Here is a 19,672-nt window from a genome sequence, read left to right on the forward strand (position 1 = left end):
CAGGACGAGCATATCCTGATACACCACATTATATTCAACTCCAAGATGCAGTCAGTTTTAACTTTTGTATTTTATTGCAGCCCGACCGATTACTAGGCCAGCTGAAAATATTGGTCGATATTATCATATCAGGGACATGGATTAGTGCCGCCAGTCCGATATCTGATCAATATCAGACCTGATAGCAGTTAATACGTTTGGAGTTCATATTAAATATGTGGGCTAGGTATTTAGTTCAAGGACAAATAAGACAAAGGTGCCGTCTGGAAGAAAGTTTTTATCTGCTTCCTGATTTACTATCCACTCACTCAGATCAGAAATGCAAAAAGACAGAAGAAGAGTAGAACGTCATGTGGGCTGGTTAAAGTAAACACCACCACAGGAAACGCAGAACAGAAACGGTTCAGGCCCAGTGCAAAGACACGCAGCAATGTGATCTCATAAAATCAGACATTCAGAGTCAAAAAGCTGCGCTGAGGTGACAAGTGCGACTGTATACGAAGACATGCGCAGAACGGCGGGGGGTTTTGGGGTTGAGACGGGTCTTGTGCTCGGGGGAAACTGTCAGGAGAGAGAGAGAAGATGCGAGGGGATGAGGCGAGGGAGCCTTGAACCCTGAATGAACCACCCTTTTCCCGCTCCCCTTTCTCCCCCTCTTCTCAATGCCGCTGAGCCGATGACTCACTGCTGGAACCAGAGGGAATCTAGAGGTGGTGTGTGTGCGTGTGTGTGTGTGTGTGTGTGTGGAGGGGGGGTGAGGTTGAGCGAACCACAGCTACACTGCCACAGCTCGTTCTGTAGCAGAAGAGTCATCAATGAGGGAGCAGGTGGTTTGACAACTGATGGCTGCTTTAGTCTGAATCACAAACACGGATCACAAGTCCATGTGAAAAAAAGAAACCAAAACAATCAACTTAAGAAGCGTGGGAGTTGGTCTTGAAAACGAGAGATGTAGATGTTGTGTCGGCTGAACTGTTCAATATCACCTCCCTGCTCGACGATATTTAAACTACTCGCTGGAATTGTTTACATTTTGGCCCACGAGGCTGGTCAAATGCTCAAACTATAACCCAGACATGCACGAGCTGGGACTGTAGCGCCAGATCACGAGCCTGCTCTCCCTGCTCTACTACCCAGACGTAAACAAGCACAGTGGTCGGGCACTTCCGTATCACAGAGATGTGTCCGTCTAAGAGTTGTTAGCTCAACAAGGATGCAAATAAAGCTACAATGCTGTCGGATGACAGCGGATTGCTTCTATGATGGCTTTCTTCAGAGACAGCATCCTGTAAAGTCTACTGAAAAAAGACATTTGACGATATGACTAAGCGTTCTGTTGTCCATTTCTGAACCTTTACTGCTTATTCAAAGAAGAGGAAGCATATCTGAGGAAGATCAGCAACATGTTCCACTGACATTTCAAAAAGGGGGGGGCACCAGCAACAATTTAAAAGCGTCACATTTCACTGCATGTTTGAATGACCAACTTAAAAAAAATACTATGAAGAAATGGGAGAAAGAAAGAAACATTCAGAATCTGCAACTTGTTACATTTTTTTCGTCGACATCGGTATTGTTAGTACCTCAATCGCTGCATGTCTAATAATCACTTTTAAGAAAGCCAAATAATTTTATTTTCCTTTAAAACAATATGATAAAATAAGTGACATTTTAATTTTATTTAATTACACTTCAGATTGTTTTTTTTATTGTTTCTAAAAAAAATGTGATTGATCTAAATGTCAGTTAGTGTAAAACTTTATTTGTAAATATCAGTCCAAACCAAAGGTTTTTGATTATAGGAAATATAGAAAACCAGAACACGATGATATGATCATTAAAACTGAGAGCATAGCCGTCAAGCTTTTACTGCACAACATGACGGTTCTAACTACAGAACACTCTTGTTGGACATCCTTCAGCTCCAGCACACTAACCACCGTCCTGCCCTGCCCTCGCCTCAAAAAAAAAAAAAAACCCCACAGAGACGAGCGGGTGCTCAGCACCAAGGGAGGAAAAATAGAATTCCTGGCAGAAACAGAGAGCGAGACAGAGAGGGGTGAGACGTGACCTTTAACCCACATGCTATGAGATGATCCTCCACAAACCAAGTCAAAAGAATAGAACATGGTGTGTGTGTGTGTGTGTGTGTGTGTGTGTGTGTGTGTGTGTGTGTGTGTGTGTGTGTGTGTGTGTGTGTGTGTGGCTTCAGTTGTTCTTGCTGATTGTTTCTCTTCAAGACGTGCGACATTCCCAAAATAGTCTGACACTTAAGAGCTATCAAACAAACAGGGATTTAAAAATCAATCTTAACAGCACAGTTACATGCATGACTCCAGGCTTGTGCACCAAATAATACAACAGAGGTATGGAACTTTTAGAGCCAAATTAAAAAGAGGGAACAACTGGCTAATCGAGACCAAAACGATGGCTGTGAAACAAGGAAAGTGTAAAGTCAAGTTTCCACCTGGCCCACGACATTCGTTTTAATTGAGCTTTTCCTTACTCTCATCACTTTCTTCACATAGATTCTGATGATAGCTTGCTGCTGTGACAGCGCTTACTTTCAGTTTGTAGCGCCACTCCATTCAGTGGCGGAAACTGTCATTTATTGGTAAAAAGAAATGTGTTACACGTTTTATTGTTGTGAAGAAAATCGCCAAAATCACAATCAAAATAATCTTAATGCTGACAGGCCCGTTTCTGACCTGATTCACAAACATGTTCTTCAGAAATAAAACACGGGCCACCAGAGCAAAACCGGAACGCGACACTGCTAGCAGACACTGTGTTTTGTTCTTTACTTGTAGGGTAAGAATATTAAAGGCCCGTCGTAATCAGACAAACAAGGTGGATAAACCGGCGAGTAGAAAAGGCTCAAGTTAGCTTCCTTCCATGAGCTCATGTTAAACCTAAACCTCACAGGTCATCTCCAGCAACGTCTGGGAACATCACACTGCAGCCAGGAGTGCAAGATGATCGACCGCGACATGAACAACCTTCTCTTCGGGATTAAAAAAAAAAACAACAAAAAAAAACACATTGTTTCCTTAACCACAATCGATAGACTTGTTCCACATAATGACACACGTCTATTACTTCATTGTGATTCTAAAGGCAGAGGCCAAAACCTCCTGACGTCAACGACCACAGGAATGCCACCAGGCGGATTCTTCAGTAAAAACTCTCCGGCAGCCGCAGTTAAACAAGCAGACAATGCAAAGAAACATTTGGAGATAACAGTGTGCCTTTCCAGGAATCCAAACCCCCTCTGTCTCTCTCTTTGTTCTTTCCTCAAAATATTTTCCAAGACACTTGATAACTCCTGTTTGTACCCTTCTTGCTCTTTTTTTTTTTTTTTGACGCCTCTCTCTCTCTCTCTCTTGCATAGGGAGGGATTCAGGCCATTTGTCTTCCCCCGGGATGCCATCACTTGCCTGGGCAAGAGCCAGCTGCAGTGGCGGCGTCCCTGGAGGTTTTGCGAGCTCGCAGGAACGATTCCGGGGTGAAATATTGTGTTTTGGGTTGAAAATATGAGGTGTTCTGAAAGCCAAGACCAGCGTCGAGAAATGCTTTTGATGCAGCCAAATATCAGATTGATTCAATGGCAAGTCTCATCTGCTGCCTCAGCCTTGAAAGAAATCATGTTTCATAAACATTTATTTTCGGTCTAACATGTGACAAACCACACAACCGCACAGTGTTGCAGTATCACAACTTTACTAAATAACCTCACTTCAGAAACTAGGCCTGGAGGATGAATTGATCGCTATAATTAGTGCAATATGATTCATTGCAATATAATTTTTATGACTGTATAAATCTCTTGAATTTAAATATAACAATGTTGGAAAAGTTGGATAGATTTAAACCTGTAATTATGCCCGAGGTAAAGGGAGGTGCTAATGTGTCTTCCATGCTAGTTGCCACCTTACAGAGACGAAGAAAAAGACAACGAACAGCCAATCAGTTCGCAGGGATTTGGGTAGGAAGGCTTCCAGAGATTTGGAGCAGAATGAGCGATAGCAACACTAAAGAAAGCGCTGGGTGTACCTGCTAAAAGCGGGAGAAAAACATCGTCGACAAGACGACAAGAAAGGCCCCTCAACGTCGGCAGTTTAGAGACATTATCGCCGTTCACAGTCCGACAAAACGCGGAGCAAAGTGTGCCGAAGATGAGTGCAGCTCGAGCGAGTCATTTCCAGCTCCGCGCGCTGAGCTTCTGATGGTGAAATGTGGGAAGAAAACTCTGAGCCAATCAGCTTCAAGTAGGGAGAAAATATCGTCAACAAGAAAAGGGGCGTTCAACTTCAGGAGATTTGGGGTGATGTATCGTCAAACAAAAAAAACAAAAAAACAAAGTAGTCTGTTCTGCAAATGTGATTTTAAAAAGAGCAGCAACAGAAAAACTTCCCCGCCGTTTGAAATAAATCAGCTGAGGGCGAAGGAATGACCTGCAAAAAAAGCACCGCGCTTATGATCGGGAAACGATCCTTTGTTCAAGTATAGTTTGTCATGTTCAGACAGGACAAAATAATCGACAACCACAATTAACCGACTCGGGAGCAAAAATCTGCCTTCTGCCATTTGACATTTATCGTAATAATCAGCTGAAATGACGTCGTCGTAGCGACCAGCCCCATCTCCAACAGCTGCTCGGAGACGTTGCAACAGGAGGGTCCGAGAGCTGAGCTGCCACGAAGGACAGATCTGTAGTTTGTAGTTTCTCTGCTTACATTGAGGTGCATTGAGTCATTTTGAACCTGAGTTGATCATTCAGAGTCATACTGCGCACTAGAGCTGCAGCTATCGAATATTTTAGTAATCGAGTATTCTATCGAATATCCCGTCAATTAATCGAGTAATCTAATAAATCATACTTTTGCTTAATTAAGGTTTAACTCGTCTTGGGTCGTCCCTACAAACCAGTAACCATGGAAACGCCTGCTTGTTACAGCCAACCACCTCTGCTCTACAGCTGCTGATGATGATGCTCACCATATTACTGACAGGGTCCCAAATTCACTTTCTGATTCACTGGTCAAGGCGGCAGGTAGATGAAAAATACAGGCCAAACACGTTTTAATGGCTGAAATAGCAAATACTGTTTTGTGTAGCCTACACATCTGTTACAGTACATTTAATTAGAGCTGCAGCTATCGAATATTTTAGTAATCGAGTATTCTATCGAATATCCCGGCGATTAATCGAGTAATCGAATAAATCATAATTTTGTTTAATTAAGGTTTAACTCATCTTGGGTCGTCCCTACAAACCTGCTTCTTTACAGTTACCATGGTAACGCCTGCTTGTTACAACCAACCACCTCTGCTCCACAGCTGCTGACACTCACCATATTACTGACAGTCACCCAAATAAACTTTTGATTCACTGGTCAAGGTGGCAGGTAGATGAAAAATACAGGCTAAACACGTTTTAATGGCTGAAATAGCAAATACTGGTTTGTGTAGCCTACACATCTGTTACAGTACATTTAATTGAGAAAGCATTATGATCTGTTGAATCAATCACAGAATCAATCATTATGTCAGATAAGGAAATTGAGAAACGTTAAATATATATTTGCTAAATTATTATTCCACAAACAAGTTCTGTCTTGATTTAGCTTTGAAGACATCAGACATTTCATATAATCAGCCTGTTTATTGTTAAAAGTGTTTCTCTGTCTGCTCCTGCAGCGCGTGCATTCAGCGCGCTCACAGACTACAGAGACCAGAGACGCGTCTATGACAGAGACTGTGAGAGGACGTTGCTATCGTTATGTTAGCTGCAAACACGGAGAGAGTGAACGGAGAAAAGCCGACCGTTTGACCGGATCAAGTGTTCCCGACTGGGTCGTATGGATCACGGATCAACTGTGTGCTGACTAAAAGTTAAAAGGGGCACGCCGCGCTCGCGTGTGTGTGTGTCTCAGAGAGAGGAGCAGGTAGCTGCAGCTACATTAAACGTGTTTTATACTCATACCAAAGTGTTGATGACGCAAAAAAAAAAAAAAACATAACATAACGAAGCTTCGAGGCAGCGAAAATTCCTCGATTAATTTTTGTAATCGAGTTATTTGAGGAATCGTTTCAGCTCTACTGCGCACCACTCCCTTCTTATCAAATACAGTGAAAGTGAAGCCTGGGCAATTCGTCCATTTCATTTAGATTTTGGACTTCCCGAGGTCATAAAAAAAAAAACGGGATCATTCAAACTAAAACATTAGCTGTGTCGCACGCCGTGCTGCGCATGTTTTGGCCGGACGTTTTGTCATGTGTGGTGTTTGTTCTTTTCCTTATATTTAAGTTCATATTTGTGTGCTGCTTGTTTTGCAAAGGGCTCAGCATGTTAAAATGTTGGGAGGTTATAAGTTCCACATGCAAGTGGATCCAGATGTTGCAAATCAGTGAGTCATCGCGTGTAATAATCTTGATCTCAATATCAATTTAAATAATCCTGATTATGATTTTTTCCATAAACTGAGCAGCCTCAGTAAAAGTGGTTGTGGCTTACAGGCGCGGGATGCAGCTTGCTTGGGGGGGGGGGGCTTTCCCAACACGGGAGATCCTGTGTATGTTTGTAACCTTCCTCTGAATGGATGAGCCGTCCTGTGTGCTTATCATGGAACAGACTGAGCGTTCTGACAACAGCGAGACGCTCAAACAATGCTTCTGAGCCCTCGCCGCCACGGCTGAGAATAACAACGCGGCTATCTGTGCCGGCAGAGGAAGAGAATCGAGCTTTCTCTCTTACGTTGGCTTTTCATTTTTGTGTCTCCTGTGTGGAGATGGGAGGCAAAAAAAGAAAAAAAAAGGAAAGAGGAAGAAACACAAGTGTTAATTGTGTTCATATTTTTTCCTCTCAATTTCAGCTGCCCCAACATAGGAAGTAGGTGAGTGTGCTCACTGGAGCTGAATGAAAGCAAACAGGAGTCAGACAGAGGGAATTAGTTCATGTTTTCTGAATGAAACATCCTGAATGTGGAGGGACTGCGGGGGCAAAAGCTGCTGACACTGTGAAAACCGCTGCTCCCTTGGTGACGCTGCAATCGCTACAAAACAGCAGAAGGACAGGGGGGCAAGGAAAGGCCAAAGTCGGAGCTGAGGAAACTTTTGGAATAGAGGAGAGCGATTAGAGAAAGACAACGAGCCGCCGCTCCAGAACAAGAGTCAGCGGGTAGGTACGTCCTTCCAGCGTCTGACGTGTTTGCCTCGTGGACGATTTTTCTCTCTCTCGTGTCTGAGCGAAGAAGTGGAAGAGGGGGGAAGCCACCGCCAACAACAACACGGACAGAACTTGGGCCCTTTATCAAACATGACGCCAGGGCTGTTTTCAAAAACCACACTGGTTTTAGATTTACACAAAAAATGTTCTTTCTTATTCTTGCCGAGGAAAACAGCAGCATGACTTTTGGAAGTGCCAGAGATTGAAAAAAGAAAAAAAAAAAGAAAAAAAAAAGGATGAACTCACTCAGAATATATTTCAAGTCTACACACAAGTGAGAACATGACCATCTTGTCCTGCATGTCTCTATCAACTGTTATGTCTCTACAGGAAAAGGCAAAATAAGCCCAAAAAGACAGAAAAAATAAATGTCAGTCATTTGTTCAAAAATTCAGCCTGCTTCAGTACTGATGCATGTGTTGGATTATAATAATGGGAAACTGTGCTCTAAAGTAGAGCTAAATGCTATACCTGCTTCTCGCACACTAAAGCGCATGGCTGTGTACCAAGAATGAGGATTGCCAAGCTGGCAGCCACCCAAGCCAAAAATGTGCACTTCTATCCCCTTGGGTGTCTCCTGTGGTTGTTCCCTTGAGACTGCCGAGACACACAAACAGGCTGAATGAGGAAACGAGAGAATGAAGCAACTGAGTCAACGAGGGCGTGTGTGTGTGCGTGTGTGTGTGGTGCTTTTAAAGGCCCATCGTCACTCGAGCAAACAAGTTGAATCTGAACCCTGAATGCAACTATAGGCTCCGGGGGATATTTCAATCATGTGAAGTAATGGATATGCATGAACTTCCAAAACAATAGGCTACTGTACGCAGGAGAATAAATCCCCCAAAAGATGTCTGGCGGTGGCGCGTTCGCTTTGGTGCTTTGCCTGTGACTTCTGTACAGCTCGCCCCCTGGCTTGTACCCCCCCCCCCCTTTAAAAAAAAACCACAACATGCCACACACTTTGAAGCTTTTCACAGTTCTGGCTGGATGGAGGAAAGCTCTGGGCGCTTCGGGATACTGAGGTGACACACAGATCAGGTGGCTTGTGTCATCTCCGCCGTTAACCATCCATCCAGCGAGGTAGCAGAGTGTTCGTTTGTGGACACAGAGCGGCCGCTTTGAGGGCCAAGGGGGAGGCGGGGGTAACTCGGCATGTCTTTTAACTCCAACCCGAGCCTTTGCCACCATAAAGGTCAGCGCTTCGACATCTGCTGCTCCCTCTGAACCTCTCCTTTCATAAGGGGAAGCGGGGAAGAGGAGAGGACCCCGGGGAGTTGATGCACGTGCACACACACACATTTAAACACACAGATCAACTTTAATGTCTAGGTACGCTCCACACACACACACACACACACAGACACACACGCACGCTTGATCACCTTACACACAGCCGCACAGTTAAAACCACACGCCGGTGATGACAAATGCAAGAACACAACGTTTGCAAAGCAAAAAAAGCTTGCTGGTATCATTACACCGGCACATAGACGTTTGGCTTTTGGCCTAAAAGACTCAATCCCCCCTTTTTTTTGGCAGAGGGATGGAGGGGGAGAGCCAAATGGAATCCCATCCCCCGGGGGCACGACAAAGCCAGAGCGGTGTTGAAATAAGTGATTCATGCTTTTATCATCCCAGGTGAACAGTGCGGCTCTTTCAGCGATGGGTTCATCCGGGGGGGTTTTTTCTGGCACAGAGGAGGAAAAATTACAAAAAGCTCAAGTACCCTAACCTTAGCATTTCCCCAACCATTAGCACTCAAACAACAGCCCACATTTCAATCACAGATATGGATATTATTAATACACCATTATCTCCACTTTGTACAACAAGTTGTGCCACCAGCCTGCAAGTATGTTTGTCAGTGGCCCTTAACTCATGCCCTTTTATGGGTTATTGGGGGGCAGTTATGCTAACGCAAATGCATTCAACCTATAAACACAATGAGATAAGAACACAGCTACAAAAAGTTCAGTCATTAAAGAACACATTGGTGAATCTGACGGATAGTTTTCTTAGAAATCTTTAGAACAACTTCAGAAAAATCTTACAAAACTTCTTCAGAGAATCTTGTAATATGCGGCCCAACAACATTTGAACCTGTAAATGTGCACAACACTATGGTCGAAGCGCAGTTCTCATTGAGAGCAGGCCTGGGTGATATGACTAAAAAATGTTGTCACCATAAAAAATGTCAATATCAGTCGATATCGGTAATTATCACGATCAATTTTGAATTCAGGATTCTTTCAAAATGATTTTTTTCTTCTGAGTGAAGAAATCAGATGGTTAATTATGGTTCAACTATTCTTTATTGCCACTCTATAACTTAACAGAAACAGTTTACTGACATAGGCTCAGTCCACAGAGCTGGGAACGCTGATATGACAGTAAGCTGCTAGCTAGTAACACTTAACTTACTGGCCCGCTGCTTACTAAAGCTCAACACCGTACACTGTTTATATTATTCACAACACGGTCCACACAAACACTGGTTTGGGACGTATTCCCATTTATTATTGTTTATTTATTATTTATTTCAGTTATTGTGTCAAACAGAGAAGGGTTTTTCAGTGTTGCACATTTAGCTGCACTAATCTCCCGCACAGTAAACGGCATGTTAGCGTTCTTTCTTGTCGACGATGTTTTCTCCGTGCTTTGAGCTGGCCTGCTCAGCGCTTTCTTCTGTGCAGCTAACGCTAATTTCATTTCAGCTGTTTTCATTTCGCTCCGAATGTCTGTAAGCCAGCCTACCTGAATTTCCCTCGGGATCAATAAAGTATCTATCTATCTATCTATCTATCTATCTATCTACCGATATCCCTGCGACGTGATTGGCTGATCAACGTCTTTTTCTTCTCTTTGATGTTGGGTGGCAACTACGTTCCATGCACATTAGCGACTGTTTCCCAGTAGTTGGGTGGTGTAATTACTGGTTAAATTCTATTAAACATTTTTTTTAAGATATGTTTTTGGCTTTTTTTGCCTTTTTAAGAGAGGGAGACAGTGGATAGGGTCGGAAAACTGGGAGAGAGAGAGAGGGGATCGACAGGCGGGAAAGAAGCCACAGGCTGGAGTCGAACCTGGGCCGCCCACATGAGGAGTGTAGCCTCCAGACGTGGGGACGCTACGCTACCTCCTATCAAACATTTTTTAGATTGTACAAAAAAAAATAGATCACAATTATCGTTATTGTTTTATCGCCCCAGCCTAAGTGAGAGATGAAATTATTTATCAATGATGAAATGATGAAAATTCATAAAGCATCCAACCTCAAACAACATAAGCTGGTCATAAGCACTTTGACCAGCTTATTTCATTGGAACATTTTGTGTAAATAATTTTTGTCATTCGAGAAACGATTGGACATTTTGATCTTGTGCGTTGGGTAATGGGACTCATAAGTTTTTCAAAGAGTAAAATATGAAGTGAAGATTGACTAAACTCACAATTCTATCTCGATTATTTGACTAAAAGAGACTGTACATAAATTATGACCGTAGAAAATTCATTTAGGGGCTTCAACCCCGCTTGTCAGTGGAGTTTGGCATTTTAATGGTTTTTTTTTCTCACAACAAGGGAAGTTGATTGGATTGACTCATTGTGGTGTCGAATAAAAGCCGCATCTTGTTAGTTGCACCATTTTTCTCGTTCCCCGTCTTCTTGAAATATTTGCACATAGTTTTTGTCTTGTCTGTGATATTATTTATAAGACTGTGTTGCGTCCTCAATTTTCTAATTCAGACTTTTTCCAAGCAAAAATATGTTGATCAAATGTGTGAATTTTGTTGGGGCGCTGGCGGCACAGCAGCGTCCCATGTAGCGAGGCTATGGTCCTGGCGCGGGCGGCCCGGGTTCGCGTCCGGCCTGTGGCTCCTTTCCCACATGTCTCTCCCCGATTTCCGCCTCTATCTATCATAATAAAGGCGAAAGGCCAAAAATAAATCTTTAAAAAAAAAAGTGTGAATTTTGTGTTTGACAACGCCACGTTGGGGGCCACTGTTAACATGATCGAAAGGGCAATGGATAACTGACCTGTTGATTAAGAGTGTCTTATCAAGCATGAAGCATAGAATTCACTTTTTGGAAGACACTTATCGTGATTAACTTACTCCTAGTCCTAAAACAAGTGAAGTCCAAAAGCAGAGAGAGAGAGAGAGAGAGAGAAACACCCGTGAGAGTGAGAAGTCCATCCCTTCCGTATGCCCCCAGTGTAAATGATTGTTTCAATACTGTAGCTTCATATGCCCCTTCTTTTTTTTATATTCCTGCAGTTGCGGTTGTTGTTGTGATGCACGACATACGAGTCATCATCACTGAGCAGCGATCTCCTGATGTGGTTTATAGAATACCGAGTCAGACGTTTCAAAACATGAACAGAGGACCTAACTTGAGCGTCTCCAACCTGCTGCTATTGAATACTGTCAAGAACAAACAATAAACCAAGCTACAAAGTGAGGTAAGACAAGACAGTCTGCTGGGTGTACGAGAGGAAGGAGAAAGGGGAGGAGCAGGTGAGCACGTGTGTGGAGATGAGGAACGAGCAAAGATGTTTGTCCTCAAACGTTAATAAGTAAAAAAATAAATAAATAAATAAAAAAAGGCACAGTTTCTGGAAACAAAACATTAACATGTATCATCAGCTTGTGAAAAAAGGTGGCACACAGACAGACACACACACATCAGCCAACTCCAACTTTTGATGCTTGATAAAGAAAGCACTGAACCCCAAATCCTGCAGAGCACCTGCCGGTCAAAACTTTCTACATCACATAAAATGAGAAATGGTCACCAGGTAGTGAAACGCAGTTCTCTACAAAGTTTAGTGTTGAACCGTGTGGTAACTGACACTAACATTTTTGCACATTGACAGAAATGATTGCCACAATAGGAATGGCATTGAGACACATTAAACTGAGACAAAATGAGAGAAAATGAGCTTTAAAACATATAATCTTGCAATGTTGACTGTAAAGTGAATTTAAAGCTTCAACTTTAGACTCAAAGCTCCTCTGTAATACTTCAACCAGAGAGTCATGATACCACTAACAGGCCCCTGGTTGTGGAGCCCCTCCCTGTTTAAAGCCATTCAAAGCGTACATGAAGGCTGCGGTCAGGCTCAGTGATGCCTCCAACCGTTTCTGCGAGCACAGCCTGCCACTGGCAAAAAAAGACCCCTTATGGCACTTTAATTTTCAGGCCCCCCCCCCCCAAACCAACCCCCAGTCTCCTCTACCCGCAGCAAAAAAACAACAACATGAATTTGGAGATATCATCTGGACAGGTGGCCAGCCACCCAGACCTGACCCGCCTGCCCTCTAGCTTGCTCCCTCCTTCCCTTCAGCTTCCCCCCCTCCCACCCCCACCCAACTGAAATCAGTTCAGGTCTGCTGGAAAGCCCCAAATGAACATGCACATCCATCCCCCCCACCCCCCTTTTCCTACTAACATACACACACCTCCAACAAGCCCAGCAAATGTCTGTCACCCACTGAGCTGTCTGCAGGGATTATAGCCTCAAGAGTTACAAAAAAAAAAAAACTACTAGATCCGTGTCTAGTTGGTGTGCAGACAAATCATTTAAAACTGGATCAACCAATGAAGCAAGAAAAATCGCTTCCTTGAGTGTCGTGGTTCCACACTACAGTGTATTTATGTGAACTAGCATGGACACTTCACTGATGATGCAATGACCAAAGCACTACTTGGAAAAATGTCCTTGACATTTTCTGTCCATTCAATGGAAAGTTAGATAATGCTAACAAAGACCATTATTCCCATAAAAGCCTTTGCTGAAACACTTATCACTGATGTATTATCTAGTAGCAATTACAGCACGCCCACTAAGCCTAATGAGGTCTTTTAAAGTTGGAAAATGCAACCAACTTGAAGATAAAAACTTTAAATTCGATTTAGAGGAAGTGTTTCGAGACTTAGAAAAGCTGGTTATTAGCTACATGTAAAGCTCAGTTCTTCAGTGCATGTGTGCCTGTCATATTCAGCAGACTGGACCAGGGACACTAAACCGGCCCATGAGCCTTTTATTTCAGTCATGAGAGTGAAGTTCACATGGCTGAGTGTTGACTGCGATAGAAATATATGGATAACTAGTCGACAGTGTTTTCAGCAATGATCAGAGTTAGAGAGCTGCAGTAGTGAGTAGTAAACTGTATATTCGTGCACTGTCTTCCTCAAAAGACGCTGAAGTCCAATGAGTACACGCTTTTCAGCGCATGTGCCATATCCAAGCTTCAATGCGACTGGCAAAGTCAAAACTATCAATTAATAAAGTCAATATTTTAAAAAAACACTGCCAAAGGGGGATTGCTTGCTCACAAAGCCGCAACGTGTTTCAGTTACATATCGCTAGCTGACGTCCATTATCGGACAGCTAGCTGCGTTAAGTCGTGAAACCAATTGGAAACGTGCTGCCGGGCTAATAGGCGAGCACGTTTCGAAAACAAATGCAGCAGCATGAATAGAAAAAAAACTGTTTTCAGCTTCTACCAGTCCAAGCAAAACATTTACTTTTTATTCAGGCTAAAATTGTTTTAAAAGCATGCTTCAATTGGTGTGTTTGGCTCGCTGGCTTAGCCTGCTAGCTCATAGCTCTCCGTTGTCTGGGAGAGAAGACCACCGAGGGTGAAGTATCGGTTAGCAGAGGCTAGCTCACAAAAACACTGCAGCAACAGTCAGACCAGACCAGTAACGTTTACTAGTCTAAGAAGAAGAAAAAACACCCGCACGCAAACACACTGAGACAAAGAAATTACTTGTAGGGTCGAGACCCGATGTCAAAACACTAGCTTTTCCCTGCACGTTATAACACAAACTAAAATTAGGCAGTTTCATGTCAATAACTTGTATTCTCTTCAACTCTGCTCCCCACCACCAGACCCGAATCTCAGACTCACCCTGTCACAACAGGCGCCATCTTCAACAAACTCTCACCAAAACTCCAATACTCGCGATATCCTTTCTCTCCCACAGCCCAACAATCCGCCGAGACAACAGAAGCAGACTGGAGGTGTAGGGACGAGGGAGACGGAGAGAAAGGGGGTGGGTGAGGAAGACGGAGAAAAAGGGGAGGCGGCGGCTAGCGGTAACAGAGAGGGAGAGAGTGAGCGAAAAGGGCAGACGCCACAACAACAGGCGTGGGAAACTTCGAAGATCACGCGAGAGGTGGAAAACTCTCACAATAGGCGAGCACACAGGGAGCGTCCCATATCGCGAGACTTTCTAGAAGTGGAGTAGTTGTTTATCTTGTGGTGCTGAAATACTATTCCCACGTGTTTACCGGGTAATAAATTACAGCACCAAATGGTTTGGGGAGAGTAAGGGACGTTTTTCCCAGGCTTAAACAACTTACTTTTTTATACAAACCCTGTCCCAAATTCCCCTTCTGTATAGTTGAGAAATAAACTAGAGCTGTGTTTTTTAAGTAGACCGACTAAACCTTCATCAAAATCAAAATTATGGAGTTTGGATTCATATTTTGTTAAATCCCTTTTTTTCCACATTAATTTTTATTGAGGTTTCTAACATTTTATGTTTTCTTAAATTCTAACTTAGCTTGCAAACACAAGTTATGTAATGTATATATAATGTATTGTATGATAGATAGATAAAATAAAAGCAATATGGAAAATGGAAACATTTTCCATATATTATATATATATATATTACATGATTCTTTAAGTTTATTTTACAGAATATGTTTACAACACTCTTAACACTACATAAATTGACTACTTTTCTTTACATCCCTAGCACTACAATTAAATGAGCCCAATGTTAACTGCAGCATCAGTGTTTTTCCATATATTCATATATATATACAGTATATATATATATCACATGTGTTTGTGTGTCTGTTTGCACATTTTTGAAACTTAAACATCTCAGTAAAGAGCAAAGAAATGTATTTTATAATGTACTTGGACTATTGTCTAAATAGTCTTTGAGCTCTAAGATAAAAGTTTTGTAACTGTCCATGGTCTCCCCTTTCATCAACCTGCACAAGAAGTGATAAAACTGCAAGGACACACTGACTTTAAACAAGAGCAGGAATTAATGGAGGGTTTCTGCACACCACATTTATAATTCCTTTGGGTAACATAGCAGTTCCTGTTTCGAATGTGGAAACAATGGTGTGAACACATGCGAATGGGCCTTACAGGGCAGATTAGTGCACCGCCATCACATTGGGGAGCCCCATGACCACCCTCCACACAGCCCAAACCTCGGTCTCAGCACAAGGGAGGCTATTATTAAGAATGATCATGCTTGGAAATGTAGCATGGGATTTATAAGCCTTTCTGTTTGTGTCTGCCTCAGTTTCTCCCCTTGCCAGAGACCATTTTCAAAGATTGTGTGTGCTTTACCAGCACCTCTGCAAACAGGTCAGGTCATACTTATTTATCTGGGAGGGGTCAGAAAGCCGTAAACCTTCGTGTAGGTCTGTGTGTTGACGTCTCTTCATTTAAATTCATTTAAATATGTTTGGCATCTTTGTTCACCTTTCGAGTGACTTCGAGTAGGAGTTTTTCCAACTTCAAAGAAAAAGTGAAGACTTCTGAGACCACAATTGTTGCGAGTCAATGCTCTTGTTTGTTAGATGTTGTGTGTGTGCTCAGCCTGCAGCCATTTTGTGTGGGAAAAAGCGGCTGTGGCCTGACTGAAAAGATCAAACAGTCAAATACAAACAAACAGATGCCGCGATGTTAAAAAGCAGTGAATATTTTGAACATGGGTTTAAATGTTTGACATTTTTTCAAATATACTGATTTTTTCCTTTGTCAAGTGTTGTATAAGACAGCAAATGGCACATTTTCTTTTTAAATCTTTTTGGTACTGTAATTTTTTAATCTATAAAAAATAAAAAACTTTTTTTGTGAGAGCCGTAAGCATGCAGGTATATGTAGTTTTATTTGAAACACAGAACAAATAAAAAAAAATTTATGCACCACCATAAGTCACCTATTGGTCTTATGAAATGCTGATAAAAGGCCTTTAGTTTGGCATTTTCACTGAAGCCACCTTCACTTTAGCTGGAAGTGAACATTATGTAGATGAGCTGACATTTCATTTTTTATAACAGGTTTAAAAGAAACAGAGGTATCAAAATTATATTGTCTGTTTTGACCAAAGCTATTTGTTAGCTAGCCTGAAAAAATAGTTGCCGTACATGGTCAATGACTATCATGTTCTCACAGATTCTTTCAAACAGCACTACAAATGAAACTGGTATCAAGGGTATGACATTTTTTTATTTTTGCAAGTTTTTTAATAATGGGCTTCGTGGATGTTGACTGATTTTTAGAGACAGCCTCATGTGGTTTTAGGAACAGCGGTTTTTGACTATTTTTCATCTGCCTCAGTTTATCCTTGAGGTTGCTGGTTGCTTTGGTCTGAGCCATGTTAGCTGTCACTTTTTTATTCACTAAAGTTCACTGGTTGCTGCTTCCAAGTTAAAGGTATGGACATGAAAGAGGAAAAGTTCTCATCAAAGTCTCAGTAACAAAGAGCACGTGGGACATTTTTAACTTGTGTATAATTAATTTTAAAATATTGTAATCTTAAAATAATACTTTTGAGTATCTATCTACTTAATTCAAAATTTAGCCATATTCACACCTGCACTTCTGAAAATGTCTATCATATTTAAAATAAATAATTTGGATGTAGTAGTTGAAGCAGCAGAGTCAAAGGCTATGATGAGAAATGTTGCCCTTATATCCAAGTGCTTCATGTAGCTCAACATACATAAAGAATTTACTGTATATAGCAGAGAACATACTGGCAAACAGACAACATAATAAAGTAGTTTTATTACATGCACAAAAAAGGCCCCAGACATATGCATACAGTCTATGGTCAGCTCATCACAGAATAATATTATCCTCCCCCCCTCAGTAATAGGGAATTTCTGTAAATATTTCTCACATCAGCTTACCTCAACTTCACATGGAACATTACGTAGGGGGCTGGCAGTAAAAAGATGGGGCTAAATCTGAGTTAAAAAAACTTTGTTTTGTGCATGGGTCAAAGTACTTTTTGTGGATACTTCTACTCTCTTGAATACACTACAGAAATCTATGCATTTCAGTTTTTCAGCTGTGTAATGTATTTTCATGGAGCTTCACTGTTCTGCCTTACAGGAAAAAAACGGGAGAAAACAACTTTTAGGCAAGAGGTTTTGCTCGAGAGTGTGCCTGGCCCGCAGCCTGCGCTATGAAGACACAGAGACGAGGACCTCATCCTGCCCTCAACCATTTTTCCTTTCCCTTTCTTTTTTATAGCCGTCGGAGAACCTCCAGTTACACTCTTGGGCTGAATGGTTAAGCATAAAGTTTCCTCAAATTTTTTACAGCTGAACTCAGTAAAAAATAAAAAACAGAGGAGGAGGAGAAATGACACAAGTGCAAAAGCTTTTTAGAGAAACTGAAGCTAAATGGAATAGAGGAGGTGTCCCTTTTTTGTCAACTCTTTAAAGTTAGAGATGTTTTGTATTGAACTATTATACTCTATGGCTGTTGCAAAACATACAACATGCATTAAAGATCACTCAAACATATGATTGAAAGCTTCCTTGATGCACTCTTTGTCAATTTTTATTTGCGTAGAAAATGAATTTTTCTCTGTTTATTTTTTTCCCGTTGGCTGAGTGAAAAGCTATTTTTCTTTGCTTTTTTCATCGATAAGGCAGTGAGTCTGTAACACTGTCTCACTCTCCCCCTCATGTACCATTCCCTCATTAGGAGTTAAAACCATTTATTTTAATTGAGACGAAGCCAATTCAAGCAATCGTGTCTGAGCCATAAGCCTCAGGTCTATAAATCCACTCACTTGACTGCTTAAGCCTGTAGCTCAGACGGAAAGAGAGATTGAGATAGAACGATTCTCTGCTCCTATTAAAACGCCCTCAACAGTAGGTCACAACTCTCTGTTATATCTGTAAAGATTCTGCATTCTAAAACCCAGGTATTGAATGTATTGTACATTAACAAATGCAATCAGAAAACTTTAAAGGGTCACAAAAGAATCAGCCTTTTGTTCAATTTGTATTTTTTCTTTTATTTCAAACTGGGTAATAAAAACGTTTGGTTCTCCCAATGTCCATATCAAGCTAATCACATTATAGCGCTGCCGCTGTAGCATTTATAAGAATAAAAAGTGCACTATTCAATAAGTGGAAAAAAGTAAAGACAAATTGAGTGAATAAAGGAAGTGAAGTTTTAGTTGTCTGATTAGCAGCTCTTTGACTCAAAGCTTTTTGATGCAGTGCGAGTATGGTGAAACTTCCTGAAATGAGACAGACAGAAAGGTAGGTCGAGAGACACTGGGTCAGATGTCAGACAAGCCGATAACGCTGACTTGAAGGACTGGCTGTGTGTGCCAGACAAAAAAAAGAAGTAAGAATACAAAACACAACTTGTAAGCTGCAAATAAACATTTCAAATGAAGGAGAAAACCATTTTCATCATAATCCCTTGGTGAACATAAAAAGATTAAAAGTCAGGAATGAATCAAGTCTGGCTCGTGTTAGTCTGGGTTCACAGCCGAGGGAAGGGCGTCCCTGCCTGTCCATCCGTTCGTTATGTCCATCTGTCCACCACAAGGGGAAACCCAGGGGTGGACAACGCAGACAGCTTGACAAATGGAAAGGACGAGAGGGTGCACGCCTTTACTCCCTCTCTCCCCTTCATCAAAGCCTCCCACTTTTATCACATGACTGTCATTTCAATTAGCTCCCAAAGACATCCCAGAGCCTGTAGAGGGGGGGGGGGGGGGGGGGGGGGAATGACAGGGTGATAAGTTTGCAGACTATCCAGGGAACTACAGCGCCTGTTTTGCAAGCATTCTCTTTTGAAAGAGAGGCGAATGGGAGTCATGAGGAAAGAGACATTTCCCCTTCCCTGGACCGGAGAGGTTCATGAGGAGTTCAAGCTGCCAAATGTATACACGGCATGAACTGCTCCAACACGCTATTTGGCAGCTTTTACACAGCCGGTATATGACATCAAAAAATAAGCAATTTGATATGATTGACTGGAGTCTACAACTTCAGGAAAGGAATCCAACAGTTTATGGCTTTAATGAAAGCCTTAAAATCTTTGATGACTGATAACAACTCCATTAAATTTATTATCAATAGCAATCAATCCACTGTATATTTTATAGCTTTAATACTGTAGAGTTAGATTATAGGCTTTCACAGTGAGACACAATCACAACAAGGAGCCATGAATCCATTAGAACCATGGTTATCAACAGAAAATACAATGTAGATAAACAGAGAAATGACTGGACTGAGACCTTTTGTGGAAGGTTCGATGATCGCAAGTCCTCACTTATTTGCCTGTATCTTTTTTTTTAAATCTGACTCTGCCTTAGGGTTTTGTACCTTGATTAAAAATACAGATTTGATCATGAGCTCTGGAAA

General features: G+C 41.8%; 1 protein-coding gene across 2 annotated transcripts in view; it reads right to left on the reverse strand.

Annotated features, from left to right (window-relative positions):
* rbpjb (recombination signal binding protein for immunoglobulin kappa J region b) overlaps positions 1-14,430 on the reverse strand; it is a 53,386-nt gene extending 38,956 nt beyond the window's left edge. The window contains exon 1 of one of the 2 annotated variants that reach the window (XM_079371741.1): positions 14,142-14,430. In XM_079371741.1, coding sequence (XP_079227867.1) covers positions 14,142-14,161 — 20 coding nt within the window. In that variant the 5' untranslated portion in view covers positions 14,162-14,430. The remainder of the gene's footprint in view (positions 1-14,141) is intronic. The other variant, XM_079371742.1, reaches the window with a different exon arrangement.
* Positions 14,431-19,672: the final 5,242 nt, after the last annotated feature.

This window comes from Symphodus melops (assembly GCF_947650265.1).
Source record: "Symphodus melops genome assembly, chromosome: 20".
NCBI lineage: Eukaryota > Metazoa > Chordata > Actinopteri > Labriformes > Labridae > Symphodus > Symphodus melops.